Below are 21,624 nucleotides of genomic sequence, written 5' to 3' on the forward strand. Positions count from 1 at the left end.
TACCTGACTCATTCTTTCCAAGTGAATGATCTCTCCAATTGAATGGACGGTGTGGATACAAAACATACGTCATGGTGGGCCCACAAAACTTGGTGACGTCACTTCAGCAGCAAGTCTCGCTAATCAACCTGTAAGTAGCTAATCCGCGTCCTACCCCTATAAATTGACGCGGGGGCCAAGACATGAAAAGGGTATTAACGTCATTCAAGAATTTGGACATTATCAATCCCGCCATGGAGAGCAAACGACCCGGCTCGAGATCAGAGAAAGAAAAGCGGCCCTTCAATATCCCTTGTAGAAGGTTGGGCCCCACATCTAGGTGGCAGGTGTCGCAATATAAGGCCACTAACCTAGATGGCCCTCGTATTATTGCACTACGTTTCTCTCTCTCTCTCTCTCGATCAGCGACCTATATCAGTATTCTGCCGTTCCTCTACTTCAGCTCTTTCAGTGATTTGCAGAGAAGATGAAGGTGAGAATCGAGAGAGAGAGAGAGAGAGAGAGAGAGAGAGAGAGAGAGAGACGTAGTCTTTTTTTTTGTGTGTGTGTGTGTTTGGTTGCACCAAATTTCATGACATTTTGCACCAAATGAGATTATTAATCGTGAAATTTCATGATGCTTGGTGCAACCAAACAGACCCATAATCTCTACGTGTGTTTTAATGCTTGTTTTTTGAACAGATCTTTGACTGGATGCATCGAAAGTTTCACCCCAACGTGGATTACTGTATGGTTTCTCGTAAAAGAGGTGCACTACTCTTTCTCTCTTACACACGTCAGCAACAAGGTTGAATTTGAAGAGTAAAGCCATTGAGGCCAACATGCTGAGATGATCCGATGATTTCAACTGTCCATATTGTCGTTACCTCCATTACTGAGCTATGATTCTTGATGATTCTAACCTTGGATATTTCGACTTCAATGCCAGCTATTGAAAATTTTCTTCTCATGTTCTAGTAAATCTACAGATAGTAATGGTGACAACCATCTGCTCAGCGTGAGTTCCTTGTAACTTAGATTCCACGATATGGACGGTTTGGATTGTAGAACCATTCAGTATGTGGGCCCAGTGGTGTGATCCACCTGAGATTTGAATCTACCTCATTTTTCGGCTAATATCCTAAAATGAGCTGGCAAGGTGTATGAACGGCATGGATAAAACACACATCATTGTGGGGTCCACAGCACATACCAAGACGAACCTCAGTAATGGAGGGGTCACTAGCTAGTCAGGTTGGATTTCCCCGGGAGAATCTAGGGAAAAATCTGCATGCGAGTGAAAAAATGGTGTGCATGCGTATCTCCCACTGACCAAAATGGTGGAAGTGAATCACAACATTTATTTTAAAATCTGATCCTGTCCACATATTCGGACGGTGGGAGATACGCCAGCACATTCGTGGACCGTGCACTGCATGCAGCAGGGATCTACACAACTCATGTTCTGTTCTAATAGGATAGAGTCATCCCCCCGACCGATATATATATGGACATAAAAACATGGATTGGATTGCTTGCACTACCTAAAGGAAGCATATTGATTTGCTGCTAGGAGAGAGCCTACCGTGCAAAGCGACTCATCGCTTATCCTCATTTTCCAATGAGGAGATCCAATGGTAGATGGTGGATTGACACCATGCACATTGTAAAACGTACGGCTGAGGATGATCTTAGGCATAGGAATGGCGATCATCAAGTGGATGGTAAAAATCAAATATATTGGTGGTCAATGTTAATAGAAAAAATTTCTGAATAAAGTGATGGCTAAGATCTCCAACGGTGAGGTTTTCGAGGAGGTGGACGGTTACGATCTACCGTCGACCCTGTCACCTGTATTAAAAAAGTTTTATACTCTGCCAGAGTGTGATGGATAATACCCCACTTATAAGCGACTTAGAACTTGCACTAATGGATAACAAATAAACTGTTAAAATTATGGGTCTCAGTTTTAGATGTATCATGGTCCAAAAATGTGCTTATTTGATTATCTGACCATCGGTTTGGTGGGCCTTTATTGGACGGTTAGAAATGAAAAATAGGCAATTGTTATATTTCAACATATGAATGTCCACGCATAAAAGGTTAGGGTCGTCCAATCTATTTTATTTTCGAGTTGTGATTAACAACATTAAACTCCAAGATATAGTCAGTTTAAGTTGATTTGATGCAAGGCAATTCTGAGCGCCTGCGTATCACGTGTCGTACGCTGCCGGAGTATCAAATAACTCCCCCCCATGTTCCTGTTTTTCTCCAACAGATACATTTGCTGACTGCGGAAAGAAGTCGTCAACGCTCACGTGCGATACGGACGCGCTGCTCAACGATCACGTGACCATCGTTGACGTCCTAAGCGGCTGGCAAGATGGCATCCTGACCATCGGCACCTTCGGCCTCGATCAGCTCAAACACTTCCCACCTGACGACGAATATTCCGTACAAGAACAGGAATATTCCGTCACGGAGGGAGATGACACCGTTAACGATGCTGGAGAAGCTGAAGAAGAACAGGAAGAGTTCCATCCGTCCGCCGTCAACGCCTTCAAGGAAGAGCTGGAGAAGGTCTTCGGCGCGAATCCCGACGCATCTGCCATCGGAGATGAGATGCTGAAACCCGATGCCGCAGCGGACAATCCCCTCCGTCGGTTCCTCTCTACACCGGAATTCAACGGTGGCGATGAGCTGGAGAAGGACAAGAAGAAGAAGGGAGAGAGGACGACGCTGGCCGATCTGTTCTCTGCCGACGCCGCCTCGGCAGCCTCCGCTGCCGCCGGAAAGTGCGGATCCGGCAAGGCCTCGCCGGGATCCGGGAAGAAGCCGGCGTGCAGTACAAAGCATGTGCGGTCGTTGGCTAAGAAGCTGATGCCATGGAAGGGAGAGGAATCTCATCCAACGAGAAAAATACACCGAGTACATTGCTCTTGATTTTTCTCTCCCCTCCTTTTCTTTTTTGTTGCTCCCCATGAATTGCATAGTAGGGCCCACATGAAATATTATCTGAATTATGAGCCGTCCATCTTATGGTAGTTAGCGTGATGTGCCGCGACCCATAGTTCACGCTGAACTGATGGTCCTGACCGTTGATGATGGTGAAATTTTCGACCGCCCATATTCAACTCCATAAAGTGATGGTTAAGATCATCTGTTCATGATGAGTTTCTGAAGCACGACCATTCGTGATAGAACCCATAGGATGGACGGTTCGGATCATGCGATCGGGAGATGTGAGCGCTTTGGAGACTTGGAGGGATGAGGATGGCCACGTACTCATGCAATATTAAGTATTTTTAGTATTACTATTGCATGCAAGGCTCAGCTGGGGGAGAGCGCTGATTAGGTGAGGCAGAGGTAACATCTAAGGAGGGGAGGCCCAGACCGTGGGGCCCACCTTGATGTATGTTCTGTATATCCACGCCGTTCATATCTTTTTTCAGCTCATTTTAAGGCATATTAAAAATATATAGGTAGATCCAAATCTCAGGTGGACCACACAACAGGAAATAATGTTGAATGAATACTCACCATTAAAAACTTCTTAGAGACCACTGTAATGCTTATTTCCGATCCAACCTGTTGATAGGGTCACAAAGACTTGGATGAAGGGAAAACACAGATTGCAGCTTGATCCAAAACTTTTATGGCCTTGAGAAGTTTTTAATGGTAGAAATTCAATCTCTACGGTGTGGTCCAAATGAGATTTTTAAGTACTTAAATTTTGGGATGATGATGTAAAGTGAGCTGAAAAAACAGATGGACGGCGTGGATATACATCGGAGTGATCCCCATGTTCAGGGCCTCATCTACTGAGCTGTTAACCCTACCTCACCTAATCCACGTGGGGCCACCTTCCTTCAATCATTCAGTTTTTTCACTCTCTCTCTTTGTTGAACATGTGGAACATGTTCAGCATGATCAAGACCATTAGTCTAGTAGGTCATGATGTAAGTGGGCCACACCTGAAAAATCACAGTAACAGAACCCTTCTAGTTATTGTAACAATGGTCTCCAATTCGCCAATACCTAACATGACTAACCAATCATAACGATGATTAGGTTATGCTTCGTCCATATGGTGGACCACTAGATCAACGGTCCTCATACCCCAGAAGACATGTGCTACTAATTCTCTCTCTCTATTTCGTCCATTAGGGTTTTAATCATATGATGGGGATGAAGGTTTTATGAAAATTTGAATATTTTCTTATTATGGTCAGATGGTAACAAAGATGTTGAAGAGGAAGATCCACCCCGAGCTGGACCATGAGATTCATGGAGCCGTTGGATCTATTGATGCGTTTAAGGTCGACCCTTCAATCGGCAACCCAGGTCTCAAGTACCATTTAAGTGACAATGCCGGAAATGAATCTATCTCTTTGCTTCATGGTAAGAGCTTTCTTCTTTATGTTTTCATCATCATCATCAACATCACATGTTGCACCCACGTACGAACTTTGGATGTGCATCTGTTGGGCCCCACCATATGAGGGCCATACATTGAAAGCTACAATGGTTGGATCATCCTACCCACTGATTGGAAGATTTTTTATTTTTATTTTTTCCATTGAGATTTTCTCCTAACCATCCATTTCTCATCATAAATTGTTATCCAAGCAGTGGCTAAGATCATCCAACATATGTGATTTTTGTGGCAATACAGTCCATCCATGTATGGCCCACCTGATGAATGATCTAATCTGCTACGTGTCTTCACATCTACAGAGCATGATCACAAATAATAGAATGAATGTTTTTCCTACAATGTACATGACCATTATGGCAATGACTATATATGATCATCATCTTATTTTTACTTTTATTTGGTGCAGATGTTGTGTTGGAGTTGTGATCGGATTTTCATGGCTGGGAAGTTGTTTTAGATGCTGTGGTGGGCCATATGTCTAGTTTTCATGCATGTGAGCTGTGTCTTTTGCTTTCTCTTCCTTTCACTTTATTGTTATGTTGATGATGGGAGCTGTCATTGGTTACAGACCTTTGATTATAAGTGTTTTGGCCCATATACATTGGATTGTAGTGCATCTCAAGGGTGGAACATTAGCCTTACATGCACCATTCTTTGTTCCAATCGCATCATGACACGTGGACTTGATATGGTTATTGCTCATGAACTGCCACCCTCAAAAGAGCCTAAATCTACGTATTTGTCTTTCCCAATCACCATAGCTTAGGCTAATAATACAAGATGATGAAAAAAAAAAGCAAGAGGCCATAAAAAATAGCTGATTGAAATCTTGATTGGAATATGTGAAAATAACTGATGGAAATCTCAATTGGAATACAGATTGTCCTATAAACATGGCCATGCATAGGGTTATAGAAAAAGACTCATGTTTTTTATTTTTATTTTCCTGACTGTTTCTGGCCGTATGATTAGATGGACATGATGTGTGGTTTTGATTGGATGATTAGACATTGTTATTGAGTAGGGAAGCAAGGGTGATAGGTGAGGCTTGCATCAAAACTATAGGGTGGTTAAGTAAGGACTTAGGAATCGTCCTTATCCTAGTGTTGCAAAGAGAAGGGATTAGATTCAATGATTGAAATCATAGGAATGGCCTTATAATATTTGACTGGTTACTATTTCATGCTTTAAGGACCTTTGCGTGGCTTTTTGAGAGTCCTATGATCATTTAGGGTGAGTTTGGGTAACTTAAAATTTTGTGATTTTCTTAGTATTTTTCTTATATATATTTTTTATACTTTTATTTTGGATATGAAGTGTTTGGTCTTAATTTAGAAATTTTGTGAATTTGTAGATACCTTTACTAAATTAAGAAGAAGTGATGTAAAAAAAAAAGAAAAAGAATTATCTCTAATTATGATTTATAAAATCTTAATCATCTCTCTCTCTCTCTCTCTCTCTCTCTCTCTCTCTCTCTCTCAACCTATTAAACAATTTCTTTTTTTTCTTTTAGGAAACAACTATATCAATTATTGGACCTTCTTTATTATAATCAATATATAGATGGGCCATTTTCTTAGCAATTGACTGAATTTTTATGATGGTTTGATCAAACTAGCTTAAAAAAGGAATAGGCAATAAAAGGTGGTTCCATATGATGAATTGTTGATATCAAGGATCAGATCATCTCTATTACAAGCATTATGGACCATCTTTTTTCATATCATCTTATCAAAATAACTTTTGAAAGGAATGAGCTATTGATGACGTACGGACCTCAAATGATGGGAAGAATATATCAACTGGATGCGGTTTTCGTAGTGACCCTACCACCACTGACCTCCATGGTGGCAGGACTCTTCGGGGCACACCGTGATGTGTTTTACCTGGGCCATGTATCCATTTTTCAAGCTCATTTTAGGCAATGTGCTCAAATTTGAAGCATATACAAAGCTCAAGTGCCCACACCATAGGAAACATTGGGATAATGACGTCTACTGTTGAAACTTTCCTAAGGTGCACATTGATACTTATTTATTATTCAACCTCTTCATATGGTCATAAAATATGGATAAAGGAAAAATATAAATATCATCTTGATATAAAACTTCTATTGCCTCAAAAGTTTTCAACGGTAGGCATTCCATCCCTATTATTTCTTACTGTGTGGTGTACTTGAGTTTTGGAAATGCTCTAATTTTGGGCTCATGGAATAAAATAATATGAAAAAACAGATGAATAATGTAGATAAAACATATATGTCACGATGGGTCTCATGGAGTCCTGCCACCATGGAGGTCAATGGTGGCAGAGGGACCACGCAATTCGCATCCATACAGTTTGGCTGATGACCCCAACACTAGCCACCTAGCTGATGTCAAAGCTATGTGGGCCCCACCATGATGTATATGTTTTATCCATGCTGTGCATCCATTTTTTTCAGCTCATTTTAGGGCATGAGCCCAAAAATGAGGCAGATCCAAATCTTAAGTGGACCACACCATAGGAAATAGTGGAGATTGAAAGGATTGCCAGACCATCCATTTTTTCTAGCCATTGATTAGATGGCTAGGATTGCTAGACCAAACTGACTCTTAATGGATGGGTAATCCAAGGTAGCCCACATGATGAATGGTCAAGAACAAGGATTAAACCATCACTATTATAATCAAGATGACCATCCATTTTCTAGCGGATCTTTTCATACGGCTCTAATTTGATCAAGATAAATTATAAGTGGTCAGGCAATCAAATCAATTGTCATTTTTGTTTATTATAGTTAATATGACCCTCGATTTTCTAGCCATTGATAAGATTGTTAACATCGTCTGATCAAAAGGTTTTTTTTTTTTTTTTTTGGAACGGACTACTGATCAAAGGTGAGACCCACATGAGGGATGATCCAAATTAATCAGTGATTGAACCTTTATTATAATTCATATGAATCCTCTATTTTCCTATCCATTAATTGTATGGCTAGGTTCATCGATCCAAGTGGAATTTCTTGTGAGGGGGGGATCAAAGTTCAGTCCCATATGATGAGTAGTCCATATCAATGATTGGACCATTATTAAAAGAAATATGGACCATTTTCCTAGCCATTGATTGGAGGCTAGGATCATCCAGTCAAAGTGACTTTTCTACAATGATGGGCAGTTAAAGATATCCCACATGATGGCTAATCCAAATCAACAATCATACCTTATAGTCAATATGGGCCGTACAGTTTTTTAGACATTGATTGGATAACGAAAGTGATTTTCAAGAGCGATGGGCAATTAAAGTGGTTCCACCTAGAGGTGCACATGGGTTGGTTTAGTCCGGTTATGGGGTGAAACCGGAACCGAACCGTTCCTAATGGTTCTATGATATTCGGAACCGGAACCGAACCGTTGGCACCCTAGAACGGTTCCGGATTGGTTCCACGGTTCTGGGCTTTTTATAATCTAGCCCAATTGCATATTTAATTTTATTATCTAGCCTATGTTCATTCATGTTGTGGTCTATTTGATGAATGGTTTAGATATTATATAAGGTGTGCAAAAATACATTTATGAAAATAATTAAATGGTGCATTATAAACTATAAATCATAAGTAAAATATGGAAACAATCAAAGAGTTTCTCATTTAGTTCCAAGTTCAGTTCCATGGTTTGGTTCTATGGATCAGATCCACAGTTTGGTTCTACGGATTGGTTCACAGTTCGGTTCGGTTCTACAAACCCCCAAACCGAGAACCAAACCGATGTAACCGGTTATTTGATTTTTGGAACCGAAACTGGAACCGGTGCACTCTAGAACTGGACCAAACCGGACCATTTGGTCGGTTCCGGTCCAGTTCCACGGTTCTACCGGTTCAATGTGCACCCCTAGTTCCGCCTGATAGATTTTCTGTTATAATCAATACTAACGTACTATCTATTTTCTGGCCAATAATTAAATGGTTAGGATCTTCAATTAAAGTTAGGAGGGATGTGCAACCTAAAGTGGACCACACATGATAAGTGGTTCAGATAAACAGCCATACGTTCTATATTACAATCAATATGGACCAATATCCAATTCCATAACCTCTGATCATATTGTAAGAATCATTTAATCGAAGTAATTTTTGGGAGGAATCAACAGCCAAAAGTGCACCCACATAATGCAAGTCCAGATCATTGATTTCACCTTTTCTATTATAAAAAGTATCAATTATCCATTTCATATCATTGATTGGATGGTTAAGGTCATCTAATCAAAGTGAGTTTTAAAAGGGATCATCAATCAAAGGTGGGCACCAAATGATGGACACTGATTAGACCTTTTCTAGCAATTGTGGACTGTTCATTTCTGTCTACAAATTGGATGGTCATCATGTCACTAGATGAATGTACCCATCATTTGTCATTTATGATTCTCAAGAATCAATTTTGTTGGATGATTCTAATGGATTCAAAGAAAATGGTTGTTATAAATTGTTAGAAACAACCAATCATTGATTTGGACCATCCATCATACTGACCCACATTTAACTGTCTTTACTCTAAAAGAGCTGGTATAATGCAATTTTCTAGCAATTATCCAAGTATGTACAATTTTGAAAGTTAAATAGATTTTGTGATTTAAAATAGGTTGGCTAAACATTCAATGAAATTTGAATTATTTTTATTTTTATTTTTATTTTTTAGGAGAAGACAAGGTCACATGGGGAAAAAGTTACACTCAATTAATTTTTTGAATTACTAAAATTACATGGAAAGGGTTTATACTAATTAAAAAAAAAAGGGCATTTAGATAATATAAACCAAAAGAGTAGGGATTTAAGGTATGCTATATAAGAAATTGGGCATGTGGAATGTAATAAAGTCAAATTCAACCGTACACATCGTTGGCCGTGATTTAGATAGCTCTGCAATAGAAATTAAATTGATTGGATTTTTCTAATTGACTGATTGGTGTGTATTTGATGGATGGTGAAAATGAAAGCAATCAATGACCCGAATGTCACAAATGCTTAATAAAAGGTTGGGATTATTAGTTCGGGTGATGACGCAAGAGTATCACGTAACTTTTTAGAAATTAAAACGGCTTTATTTTTGGCTCCTCTATCCCATATCTTGCAATCTACTTCTAAGATTTGTTGTCTATTAGCCTCCAACCTGATGAGATTGGAAAATTAACCTTTGCTACACCCACTTGCTTGTGAAGGGCAACTTTTCTAAAATAGGTAGGGTGCTGTTTACAAAAGAGATAGATGGTTGAAGAAGCTTGGCTAAACTTTTCTAAACCATCTACCTGTTTCTAACATTTTCGACCTGTCTGATGAGTGAAGAAGTCTCGTGCAAGAATTAATGAATTCATAGTCAAATCTCTCCCTAATGATTTTTTTTTTTTTAAATTATAGTTTTGATTGACTCTGTAATGATTTTTTTAATTGTAATTTTGATTGAGAGAGGGATAAGTCAATATAAGAATATATAGTGGATACCTAGGAAACGAAATTTGATTAATGGTTGGTATTGGTTGAGTGCGGAAAAGTAAATGACAGTTAGAATTGTCTGATATGCATGATTTTCAAACCATAGGCCGTCAATGAGAGATCTCATTCAATGGACGTCTCCATAGACGTGATATGTGTTCTTATAGAGATATGGCCCTCTTAGATCCTAGTTCTACTGTTGGATATTGTGAATATTGTGGAGAGTTCTCACCCCTCATCCCTTCGTAACGTGGTTTCCTTCCTAAATGTGCAAAGAAGGGGTGTAGTATTGACTAAAAATTTGACATGTAATTTGGAGTCACCACTGATGTAGAGTGGGTTGCGGACAGTTTCATGGCCAAGATAGATCAGAAAAGGCCTGATCGATGACAAAAGTGATCCGGACCGTCATACCTTAAATCAGGTGTATCTCACAATTCGGAATAAGTTATTCGACATACCATATATGATTTGGGGTAGGACGAGCTACTTTAGCAACCCAACCTGCTATTCTGGGTTTCCCATGCCGAATTTGTGAAATACCATCAGATTGACGGTCAAATTCCCATTTTATTTTTGTTTTTACTATTTATAGTAAGTTTTAGTTTGAGTATAACTCTTCATCCGTTGGGCTTTAGGAGTTGCGCCCAACATGAAAAGTACTTATAATAATTAGCAGAACATCATGGTCTAGCTAGATATGACACTTACTATTTTGGGCAAAATCCATGCGCACTAGTAGACATTACGAACATCTATAAATAGTAAGTTTACTATTTATAGTAAGTTGCGATTTCTAAGAGTTTTAGTTGAAGTTTGATTTTGAAACTTTTCCCATGGCGTAGTATCCCTATTTAAAGGGTTGTGAACTCGTTTATTTCATTCATCAATAAAATTATGAATTTTATAGAATTTATTTTCTATTTTCCATGCTTTTTCCTCGTGTATTCGAGAAGTCTCTGTGTGGAGTCCAGAGAAGCTCCTTGGATTCGAAGTAGTTATCCTTGAGGAAGATAATGATTGACCTCATCACGTTCATCCCTGCGTCAATTAGTATCAAAGCAAGGATTCCCTTTGGGCCGATGACAAACAACGAAGGTATGAACCAAAATCCTATAGACGATGATACAAGAATTTACTATCTTTCGAAAAGAATGGAAGTTTTCCAGTGGAAAAGTCAGTTGATCATGTAAGGGTTGCAAGTAGCCCTCGACCATCTTACAGATGCGTTACTTCTATCTCGAGCCCTAAGCGATACTCCACCGCTTGTGGTTGTTGTACGGCACAACTCCAATTTCTGTAGAACACTATTAGTGGTAAATCATAGGGCTACGCCAGATGATTCGAGCTCTAAATATGAGAACTTTAATTAAAGTTTTGCCCAACGACCAATCTATAGGGATGATCATATAGATTGTACTGAGAGAGACTATCCAGGTAAGGCCGAACTTCCTAGCTTTAATAGTTTATTACGCATAGAAGATTTTCTTAACTGGTTAGCCGAAGTATAAAGATATTTTAATTACATGAACATGACAGAGCATAAAAAGGTGAAATTAATAGCGTTTAAATTAAAATCCGTTGCTTTTGCATGGTGGGAGTAATTATAACTCTCATGTGCCCAATAAAATAAGGTACTCATTTCATCATGGTCATGGATGAAACGCCTTCTTCGATCATGATTCCTTCCTAGTGATTACTAGTAGGTATTATTCCAGCACTACTAAAATTGCCGACAGGGAAATCGAACCGTCACCGATTACACCAAAAAATTCAAGCGGTTGGCAACACGAAATGACCTGTCAAAAATAGAATCACAGAAGGTAGCACGATTTATAAGTGGGTTACGATTGACGATTCAGGGCCGAGTTCAGATGCACTCAGTTAGGACCATGGATGAAGTGGTTTAATTGGCAGGTATGGCAGAAACACAACTTGTAAGAGTTCCTGTTCGGCCTTATCCTTTAACTCAACCCCCCATGAGGGGTCTCACGCGGGATCTAGTATTAACATGAAGAAAAAAATCACTACGAGAATGTCATCAACCTCCTGCAAGCACAAACCGTGATATGGGGAGAGGCTCATCTGGGCCTCAACGTGTAACACCCACAACAGCGGGCCCGAATAGGATTCCAAATTCTTATGTTCGGCCAAGGTCGAACAATTATTACCATTGTGGCCAATCAGGCCACTTATCAAACACATGTCCTCAATGTCTCACAGCACACTTGACCATAAATGAATGAAGCATTAAGGTAAGGCCGCAGAAGAAGACCCTAGCTTTGATGAACATGAACAAGCCAGTGAGGAATGAGCAGACGATGATGAATGGATGGGCAAAGATCGAGGCGAATATATAGTTGTGAAGCGATTACTATACACCACACGGAAGGAATTACATCCACAGCGACATAATATATTCCGTACACGGTGCACCATCAATGACAAAATCTATGATATAATCATAGACAGTGGCAGTAGCGAGAACATCGTCTCAAGATTGATGGTGAACAAGTTGTAATTACTAATAGCAAAATATCTTTCCTTGTACTGAATTAACTGGCTAAAAAAGGTGAACGAGACTAAAATAACTGAACAATGCACTGTCTCATTTTCAATTAGCAAAACTTATAAGGATCAAATATTTTGTGACGTGGTCCACATGGAAGCATAGCATATGTTATTCAGTCGACCATGGCGGTCAGACCGTGATGCAACCCACTAAGGATGAGACAATATTTACGTCTTCATCAAGGATAGTCGAATGATAATAATTGGCTCTTTGATACCAGAGAACTACCTTAAAGCTTCTAAAGTGAATGAGAGTTCCCTCCTGACCATTCAAGATTTAATGGAGGAATTCAAGGAAACCGGCGAGGTATACACCGTAGTGGTGAAGGGCGAGGAATCGGTGCCCTCAAACATTCCTCCAATTTATTATTTATAGTAAGTTTGAGATTTATAAGAGTTTTAGTTGTAATTTGATTCCAAAACTTCTCCCATTACTTAGAATCTCGAGTGGTAAACTCTAAGGAGTTTCACCATGAGGTCTTGGGTTCAAAACCCATAAGTGTTGAAATTCCACTGTGTGTGCATGGGTGTGTGACAGGTGCGTGTGTAAAAAAAGAAATTTATGAATTTTATAGAATTTATTTTCTATTTTCCTTACTTTTTTCCTCGTTGATTCGAGAAGTCTCTGTGAGGAGTTCAGAGAAGCTCCATGGATTCAGAGTAGTTATCCTTGAGGAAGACAGTGATCGACCTCATCATGTTCATTCCTGTGTCAACCAATAACAAGTAAAGACAGAAATTTATGGTGAGCTAGACATAATAAAATTACTTGAAAGTCAGGGAACTATAAGATTTCTCAAGTTGAGTAACTCTGCAATTGGTCTGTGGTCAAAATTCTGAGTAAGGACCATAGTGATGAAAAATGAAAAGGTTAGACACTGCTTTCCACCTACATAATGTGTGGTCTCTAATTTACGTAATTTTTAATTTTTTTAAAGATTTAACTAAGTTCTAGAAAGATTTACATTTAGGATTGGATTATAGAGACCAAGTGCTCAATTTTAGTTTAACTAGCAAGAGAAGAGAAAGAGAAAAAAATTAATAAAGATAATAGTAACGGAATGTGTGGAATGAAAATATAAGTTTGAACTATAATCTGAATAACCACTAGTATTGACCTATAATGACAGACTTTTTCACCGTTGTATAATAAAATTCGTCAATAAAATATATTGTAGAAAATCAGCGGCAAATCGCCTATCTGTCACTATATTCTTCGTTGATGTATGTGTAGCGGTGGATAAAACGTCTACCGCTGTCGTGGTTATTGTGGTGGAAAGTTTTGCCTCTATATATGATATATAAACAACTAATTTAAGCTTATTATGGTGGACATAATTGCCGCATAATTGTATTTATCGACAGATTGATCCGCCATTGAATATCTTAATTAATGTGGCATCAATGATATTTAGCAGTGAATATATCCGCCGTATAAAACTGTTATACAACAACACTCTTATTAAAGCAGATCTATCCACTAGTCAAAACCATCAAAAACATTCATCAATGATTCTTACATCCACCACAGAATACTGTTCTAGTGGCGGATATATCCGCCACTATATATGGTCAGCAGTTAATATGAAGTGGTGGATATATCCACCGCCATAATATCTTATAAGAAAAAATTACAGCATCTATCTATATTTTTGTAAAATAGTGTCTTACAATTCTAAAATTAGAAAAAGAAAGTGTATTGTCATTCTGAATATTAACATTCAAATATATCATCTTTTGTTTACATTGACGTTGATATTTACGTCACCATCAATTAAAATTGACAAAAGATGTAGTTATTGTTCCAATTTACTTGTCATCCAAAGTAAATTCATTTTTTTAGTAACTTCCAACTCTTTCTTTACAATCTTAATATCTTTCTTCAGTATGTCCTTCTTTAATTTTTGTCGTTTTGTTCAATTCTCTAACTTCATATTTCACTTCATGCATCCTCATGTCTGGATTGTACTCATCACACCAACAAAACCATTTGTAGTTTTATATTTATTTAAGCATCAGAAAAATTTAAATATCATATACTTACTATAATTTTCAAACTCTGATAATCTTACGTGCAAATGACATTTATAAAACTTTCACCTGGAATTTAGTAGAGGTATTGGATGTTAATATCATATATGTTGCCCGATTGCAAACCGTATATCGAGTGAAATTTATAAGCTTTCCTATGTTCCATAGTGTTACTATAAAATTCTCCAGTTTATGTTATGCAATAAACTGTATTGGAAAAAGAAAATGCAGTTCATTAAGAATAAAAAAAATTAACCCACCAAATAAAACAAACCATGCATTCGATAACAATATATTTGCATGTTCTCATAAATATATACATAGAACATTAATTAACCTATAAAGTATTCAAAAAAATTTACATATTGTTATAGTTAAAAAAGATTATGATATACAACAATGGTTAGCCACAATGCTAAAAATATATTTTTTTACTGGACTCTCCGCAATCAACGAGAGAGCAGCGTATATACTTATCATCATGATATGTTTCTATCACTATAGTTCATCGTCATATATATAGCTTGGATTCTAATTAATTCAAATTTCTTCATATTTAGATGAATGATAACAATAAGGAGAAACAAAAAACCTACACAAGCTCCATAAGAAAATGGATATATTTTCGTATACAACTCAACCAATCAATTTCTAACTGTATAGTGGAATCGTTTATTAGTGGGTTGGGCTGACCAAAGAAGGTGTGTCTAACTCACTAATAAAAGATCTATACCATACAGTAAGAAATTTATTAGTTGAGCTGTATACAAAATATGCTTATTTCTCCATGAAACTCTTTCAGGTCACTTGGTTCTCATTCATCTGATCATAAAGATAAACAGAATCAATTGAATTCCAAATTATGTACATGACAATGAACTACAATGAACTAAACCTATCATTATGTGATAAGATCAAGCTATTATAGTTCATTAACTAAAAAAGAAAGAAAAATATATTTAGAGTTGAGGATGCATGCGATTCAAAATGAAAGAGTGTCATTGCCACTAGGTCCTGGATTGTCCACATAGATTATAAAACAGTATTACTCTAATTATTAGTATAATAAAATACAAGTATTAAGATTATCAGTTTAAAAGAAATGTGGAATAAGAAGTCATTACTCGTGTACAACATAGTATACTATCCATATCCATAGGACTACCTAACCGCTAACTCATGTACTTCAAAAATGTATTGAAGAATGCCTAAAACTACACCTTGTCCTAACATGTCTCGGTGACCTCCTAACGTGCCATGACGGCCTCCTGACATGCCTCGGTGGTTTTCTATTCTGCATGGGCAACCCGCTCCACGGAATCATGATGGCTAGGTTGAGGGTCCCACAATGTAGATGGTATGACTCACATCCCCATCATTCTCACACGGTCATGGCCATCTTCTCCCATTATATAGGAGAAGATGCCCTTTTTGGTCATGCTACTCTAGGAACCCTTTAGTTGTTGGGACTACCTCTCTTGCATCGTGCACTGCAATTAATTAAATATGTTCACTAATAGCATGTTTAGGGTCAAAGAAAGACTAATATTATTTCTTGTATACGTTACTTTGAACATATACTTACAGACATTTCATCTACATCTCTATCTATAAAATTTTTGTCCTTTCTGAAATGTGTTACTCTGAACATTTATACTTGGAATGGTTCTACTCTGCTAGAGCTTTGTATCTGTTAATAAGATATACTAATAAATTAAAAATCACGTGAATTTTTTTTGAAAAAAAAAGTTTTAATTTAGCAGAGTTTACCTCCTCGCACTTCCTTGCGAAGCTCTATGTCGCTAGTGTAGGGAAGCATCTAAATTGCACAGCTTTGTTTTTTTTTTTTTTTGTTCATATATTTAAAAAGTTAAGAATGAAAAAGTTAAAACTAATTATAATATAAATGTAATAATATATAATTATTAATTATCTCATACCCTCTCAACTTCACTCTTTCAAAATTCAACTAATAAATTTCACTCTACCTGATCGATGTTTGGTGGGCAGTATTTTTTAGCCTTATCAGAATTACCCTCATAAGGCGCATGGTTTGTCCTTTTTAAAGTGGACTTATAATCCTTCCATTTTTTATTAAAAAATTTAAAAATTCAATATTTTAAGACATGATCGACCTTAAAGTTATCTTATGGTACATTTACAAAGTATTTGAGTAAATATTTTTTAAAATAAAACCTAACTATATATAAAATTATATGACCTAATTGCTAAATTTCTACTTTCTCATCAAAAGAAACATTTCTTTATTCCACATGCATGAGAGAGAAAAACTACAACTTTCTAACCAAATGCCCAAGAACTACCCTAGTTTTCATCACTCATCGTCAATTAGTAGGTTTTCTTTTTTGTATTGAACACGTGGCTTACGAGCATCTATAACCGCACTCCAAAGGGGCATAAGAAGTGTACTACCTCACCAACGTCTCTCATGCGTCTCAGAAAACCCTATTAAAATACCATGCATAATATATGAATTATTAATATAAGTTATAAAGTAAAACAAAATTATTAATTATTATCAGAAATATAAGCATCAGACTAATCTAGAGCAGGTACAACCTCAACCATCTGATGTCAAGGATACATTTCAAAGTTAAGGTAAATAATAATGACCAAGTACAACATGTGCAAAATTCTAATAATGTTAAAAAATAATCTCACATTGTATTAAACCAAAGAAATACGTAACTATATATAATATTCAAGAGTGTTGTAAGCACTAAAACATATAATAAATATTTTTTTCATATAAAGATAATTTTCTCGTCAATATTGTTACCATCTGACTTGTCTATGGCATTCTTCCTAATCTCATCCATAGGGATTAGATGTGTATTGATCATTGTTCTAGACACATCTAACCTATTTCAAGTTAGGTTATCATCAGTAGCATGCAATGTATCCACCAAACTTTGATTATTAGAACATGAACTTTGCAAGTAATCTTCAACATCTTCCGCGAAATCTCTTGCCCCCATGTCAAACAAGTCCCTTTGTTTTACATATACATTTATATGCCAGTTTGAATTATTGGGTCTTTAACATAAAAGACTTGTGTTACTTCGAATGCTAGTATAAACGGTTTATCGGAGTAATTTGCTCCAGTATTGGACAAGTGTGTGAAATTCACAATTGTGAACCCTAACTCATCCTTCTCACATCAACCCACTCATACTTGAACAATACAATGTGCTTCTGCTCATAATAATTGAGCTCTATGATATCAATCAATACGACATACCGAATAATATCTCTTTGGATTGAATTTCTATTACTGACACTTGTGAAGCTTGATGCATTTGTAATCATGACAACCCTACTAACTTAAGTTTTCTTCTTATGATCACGACTTTTGGTGTGAGACTGAAAACTGTTAATGATATAAGCATTGTATCTTTTTATAATAGTATCAAACCCTTTGTGAATATTTTAACTTCTTCAAAAAATGTTCTCTAACCCAGATTATTTTTTCTAAAAAGCAAATCATCAAACCGTTGATCATGCATCTTATCAATCTCATTATAAGTGGCTCAGCGATTATGCTACTTAAATTCATTCTTGTGTTCCCTGCAGATGTTCGAGCTCAAAGAATAAGATGAACTTGACATATGTTATTCCAACTATAACCTGCACGAACACAATAAACTAATTTACATTCTTACTCGAAGTATGGAACAAGTGATTCGGAGTTAAAGAGCACATATAGGTGTACTTATCTTCTTGACCAATTATCTAGAGTAAACACTTGTTCACTTGCCACCGGTTGACTTAAGATAAGATCCCCAAATTCTTCATTTCGCATCAGTCAGTCAAATCTTGTTTTGACACCATCAAACTACTTCGAACAAAATATTACACACTCTTTTGCTAGGTACCCTGCTGCAATGAAATGCTTAAATCGACTTCAATTTTGCATATACAATTTGAGTGTGAGAAGGTATCTATGAACACATAAGTGTGTTGAATTATACGACTGAATAATAATATATTCATTCAATCACCAGCATACCTTTCGATAGGGAACATCCATTGGTAATATACTAGTTCAGTGATCCTTGCCTCAACAGTTAAATGAATGGGTAAATATTCTCTAATATTAAAGAACATCAATGGAAAAATCATCTCTAGATGGAAAAGTGTTAACGAAATATGAGACTGTAGCCTTTCAAAGTCATCAACTCATGTAACATTAGAGTACAACTCACTGAATAATGATCACAACAAAATTAGGGTTGTGCTCACAGGCTTAACCAATGTACTTTGCATAACTATTGGGAGTAATTACTCCATCAACACATGACAGTTGTAGTTCTTTGTATATGAAACCTTCACTCTTCTCAAGACATTATAAAAATTATCTTTCTCTGTCAGGCTTATTGTGTAGCATGCATGGGGCAAATACATCTTCTTTTCAATACTAACTGGATGATACTTGTGCCTTATATTCATTTGTCGCAAGTTCTTACAAGACTTCAGATTATCATTCATCTTCCTTTTCATGTTCATAATGTCCTAATGACATTGTCACATATATTCTTCTCAACGTGCATGACATCTAAACAATGCCACAACATGTTGTCTTTTCAGTAGGGTAAGTCAAAGAAAATATTTTTCTTCTTCCAGTTATAGAAATCTCCCACATCATCCTCCCATCATCTCTTACGATCAAATATAACATTCAACTTCTTTCCCAACGTTAGAGCTGGGCATTTCATACCCGAACCGGTGGATCTGGCCCGATCAGACCCGATTCGACCTGATTCGAACAGAACCGATGGTCAAGATCGGTTAGGATCGGGTAGCGTAATCTAGATCCGAATTATTTTCGGGTCGAATTCGGATAGTCCCTGTTCCGAACCGACCCGATCCGATTGGATCCGATTCGGACCGACCCGATCCGGACCGCATATATTTGTGTGTGTGTGTGTGTGTGTGTGTGTGTGTGTGTGTATTTCGTTTTTACTTTTACCACTTAAGCTTTCGCCTCGGCGCCAAAAAATCCCGCCCAATATAGCTCGTACCTATCACTTTATCTCTCTCCATCTTTCTATATCATAGATTCTCTCTCTATATTTGCTTCTCTATTTCGGTTGAAGAAGAAGGCGAGAAGAAGGTTTCGGTTTCGGAGCCTGGACTTTGCTGCTGGAGAGAGATAAACTGAGAAAGTTAGCAAGAAGAAGGCGAGAAGCCACGGACTCAGGTAACGTTAGCACGTTTTGTGGATTTGATCACGAGGTATGTGTTATATCCAAACCGTCCATCCAGTTGGCGAGCTCATTTTAATGCTTGAGACAAAAAATAAGGCAGATCTAACCATCAACTAGACCACCCTGCAAACACTATAGGGAGATTAGACGTCTACCATTGAAACCCTTTTTGGGGTCACAGGAATATGAAATTTATTTTTTCGTTCAAGCATGTACCTGTCGCCTTATGAAATATGTTTTTTCAAGTAGTTGTTTCCGCATAAATAGATTGGATGTAAAATAAACGTTATGGTGGGCCTTAGAAATTTTTTAACGGTGAAAATCATGATATCTACTGCTATTTATGGTGTGGTCCAGGTGATCTTTGGATATGATTCATTTTTTGGATAATGCAAATGATCTCTAAAAATAGATGAACGGTGAAGGTACAACTCGGAGCTCGAGGCACGTCAGTGCTCGTTTCGTATGACACGTACCTAGATTAGCTAGGTAGGCTAGCTGGTGCTAGCTACAGAGCAAACACGGTACACCCACCCGTGGCTGATGGTTGGTGCTCTGTGGGCCCCACCATGATGTATGTGTTTCATCCATTCCGTTCATCCATTTTTACAGCTCATTTTAGGGCTTGATAAAAAAAATTATAGGGATATAAATCTTACGTGGGCCACACCACAGCAAAACAATAATGAATGGATATTCACCATTAAAATCCTCCGAAGGCCCACTGTACTGTTTATTTGAAATCCAATCGGTTGATTTGGTCATGAAGACCCAGATGAAGGGAAACAATAAATATAAGCTTGATCCAAAACTTTTATTACCCCTAAAAAGTTTTTAATGGTCAAAATTTACTCAACACTGTTTCCTGTAATGTGGTCCGTTTAAGATTGAGATATAGTTCTTTTTTTTTTTCATATCATAAAATGATATATAAAAATAGATGGACGGCATGGATGACACACATACATCATGTTGGGCCCCACAGAACATCGAGCACTATACTTTGGAGTTATGAAACTTCTCCAAGAGGCTGACGTAAAGCTTCTTCAAGAAGCTATCTGATGTAAAGCTTCTTCGAGAAGCTAAGGGCCTGTTTGGCCGGCTGGATTAGATGGGCTTAGGTTTTGCATCTGGTCCTGTGCCATGTTTGGGAAGAGTGGAAAAGCTTGGGAGTAGGTGAGATGGAATCGTATCGGATCCCGTGCTAAAATCACTCACTGTTAGCAAGTTGTGTAGGTCCCACCATGATGTGTGGACTATATCCACACCGTCCACCCATTTTTCGAGATCATTTTATAGCATGGAGAAAAAAATCAGGTAGATCTAAAGCTCAAGGGGACCTCACCATAGAAAGCAATGGGGATTGAATACTTACCGTTGAAAAATTCTTTGGGGCCACATAAGTTTTGGATCTGCCTCATTTTTAGGCCCATACCATAAAATGAGGTTACAAAACAAATGAACGGTTTAAATATAACACATGTATGTTATTGTCAATAGTTTCAAATGATGGTGGTATATCCTTTCAATGTACTACCCTATTACAAACAAAAAAGGGGATTAAGCTTATCGCATGGTAACAGGGAACAGTCACTGTAATGGGTAATAATGAGGTTTTTTGAATCCCATCCCACCTAATACCGTGGGTTCGGTCCGCCAAACAGGCCCTAAGCGTCTATTTTATCCTACTGAGTTAATTATGTGGGGCCCATTTTAAGCTTTTTTTGGTTTTTCCACACCATCCATCAGTTTTTTATTCAAATGTTACTCAATTCGATCCGACTCGGTTTTTTGACCGAGTCAGAGTCGGATCGATTCAGACCAGCAATGGTTAGGATCTGTTCGAGTTAAATGATTCGAATCCGGTCCCGAATCAGATCGGGTTCGAGTCAAGACCTACCAATTTCGAACCT

At 37.5% G+C, this 21,624-nt stretch overlaps 1 protein-coding gene across 1 annotated transcript; it reads left to right on the plus strand.

Annotated features, from left to right (window-relative positions):
* The first annotated feature begins 381 nt into the window (after window positions 1–381).
* Window positions 382–5,058, plus strand: LOC131248580 (protein TILLER ANGLE CONTROL 1-like). The gene is made up of 5 exons (XM_058248924.1): window positions 382–472; window positions 682–748; window positions 2,258–2,907; window positions 4,212–4,380; window positions 4,824–5,058. Exons 1-5 carry the CDS (start codon window positions 467–469, stop codon window positions 4,841–4,843), a joined length of 912 nt encoding a protein of 303 aa, XP_058104907.1. The 5' UTR covers window positions 382–466; the 3' UTR covers window positions 4,844–5,058.
* The last annotated feature ends 16,566 nt before the right edge of the window (window positions 5,059–21,624 follow it).

The sequence above is a fragment of the Magnolia sinica genome, chromosome 6, assembly GCF_029962835.1.
Source record: "Magnolia sinica isolate HGM2019 chromosome 6, MsV1, whole genome shotgun sequence".
NCBI classification, from domain to species: Eukaryota; Viridiplantae; Streptophyta; class Magnoliopsida; order Magnoliales; family Magnoliaceae; genus Magnolia; species Magnolia sinica.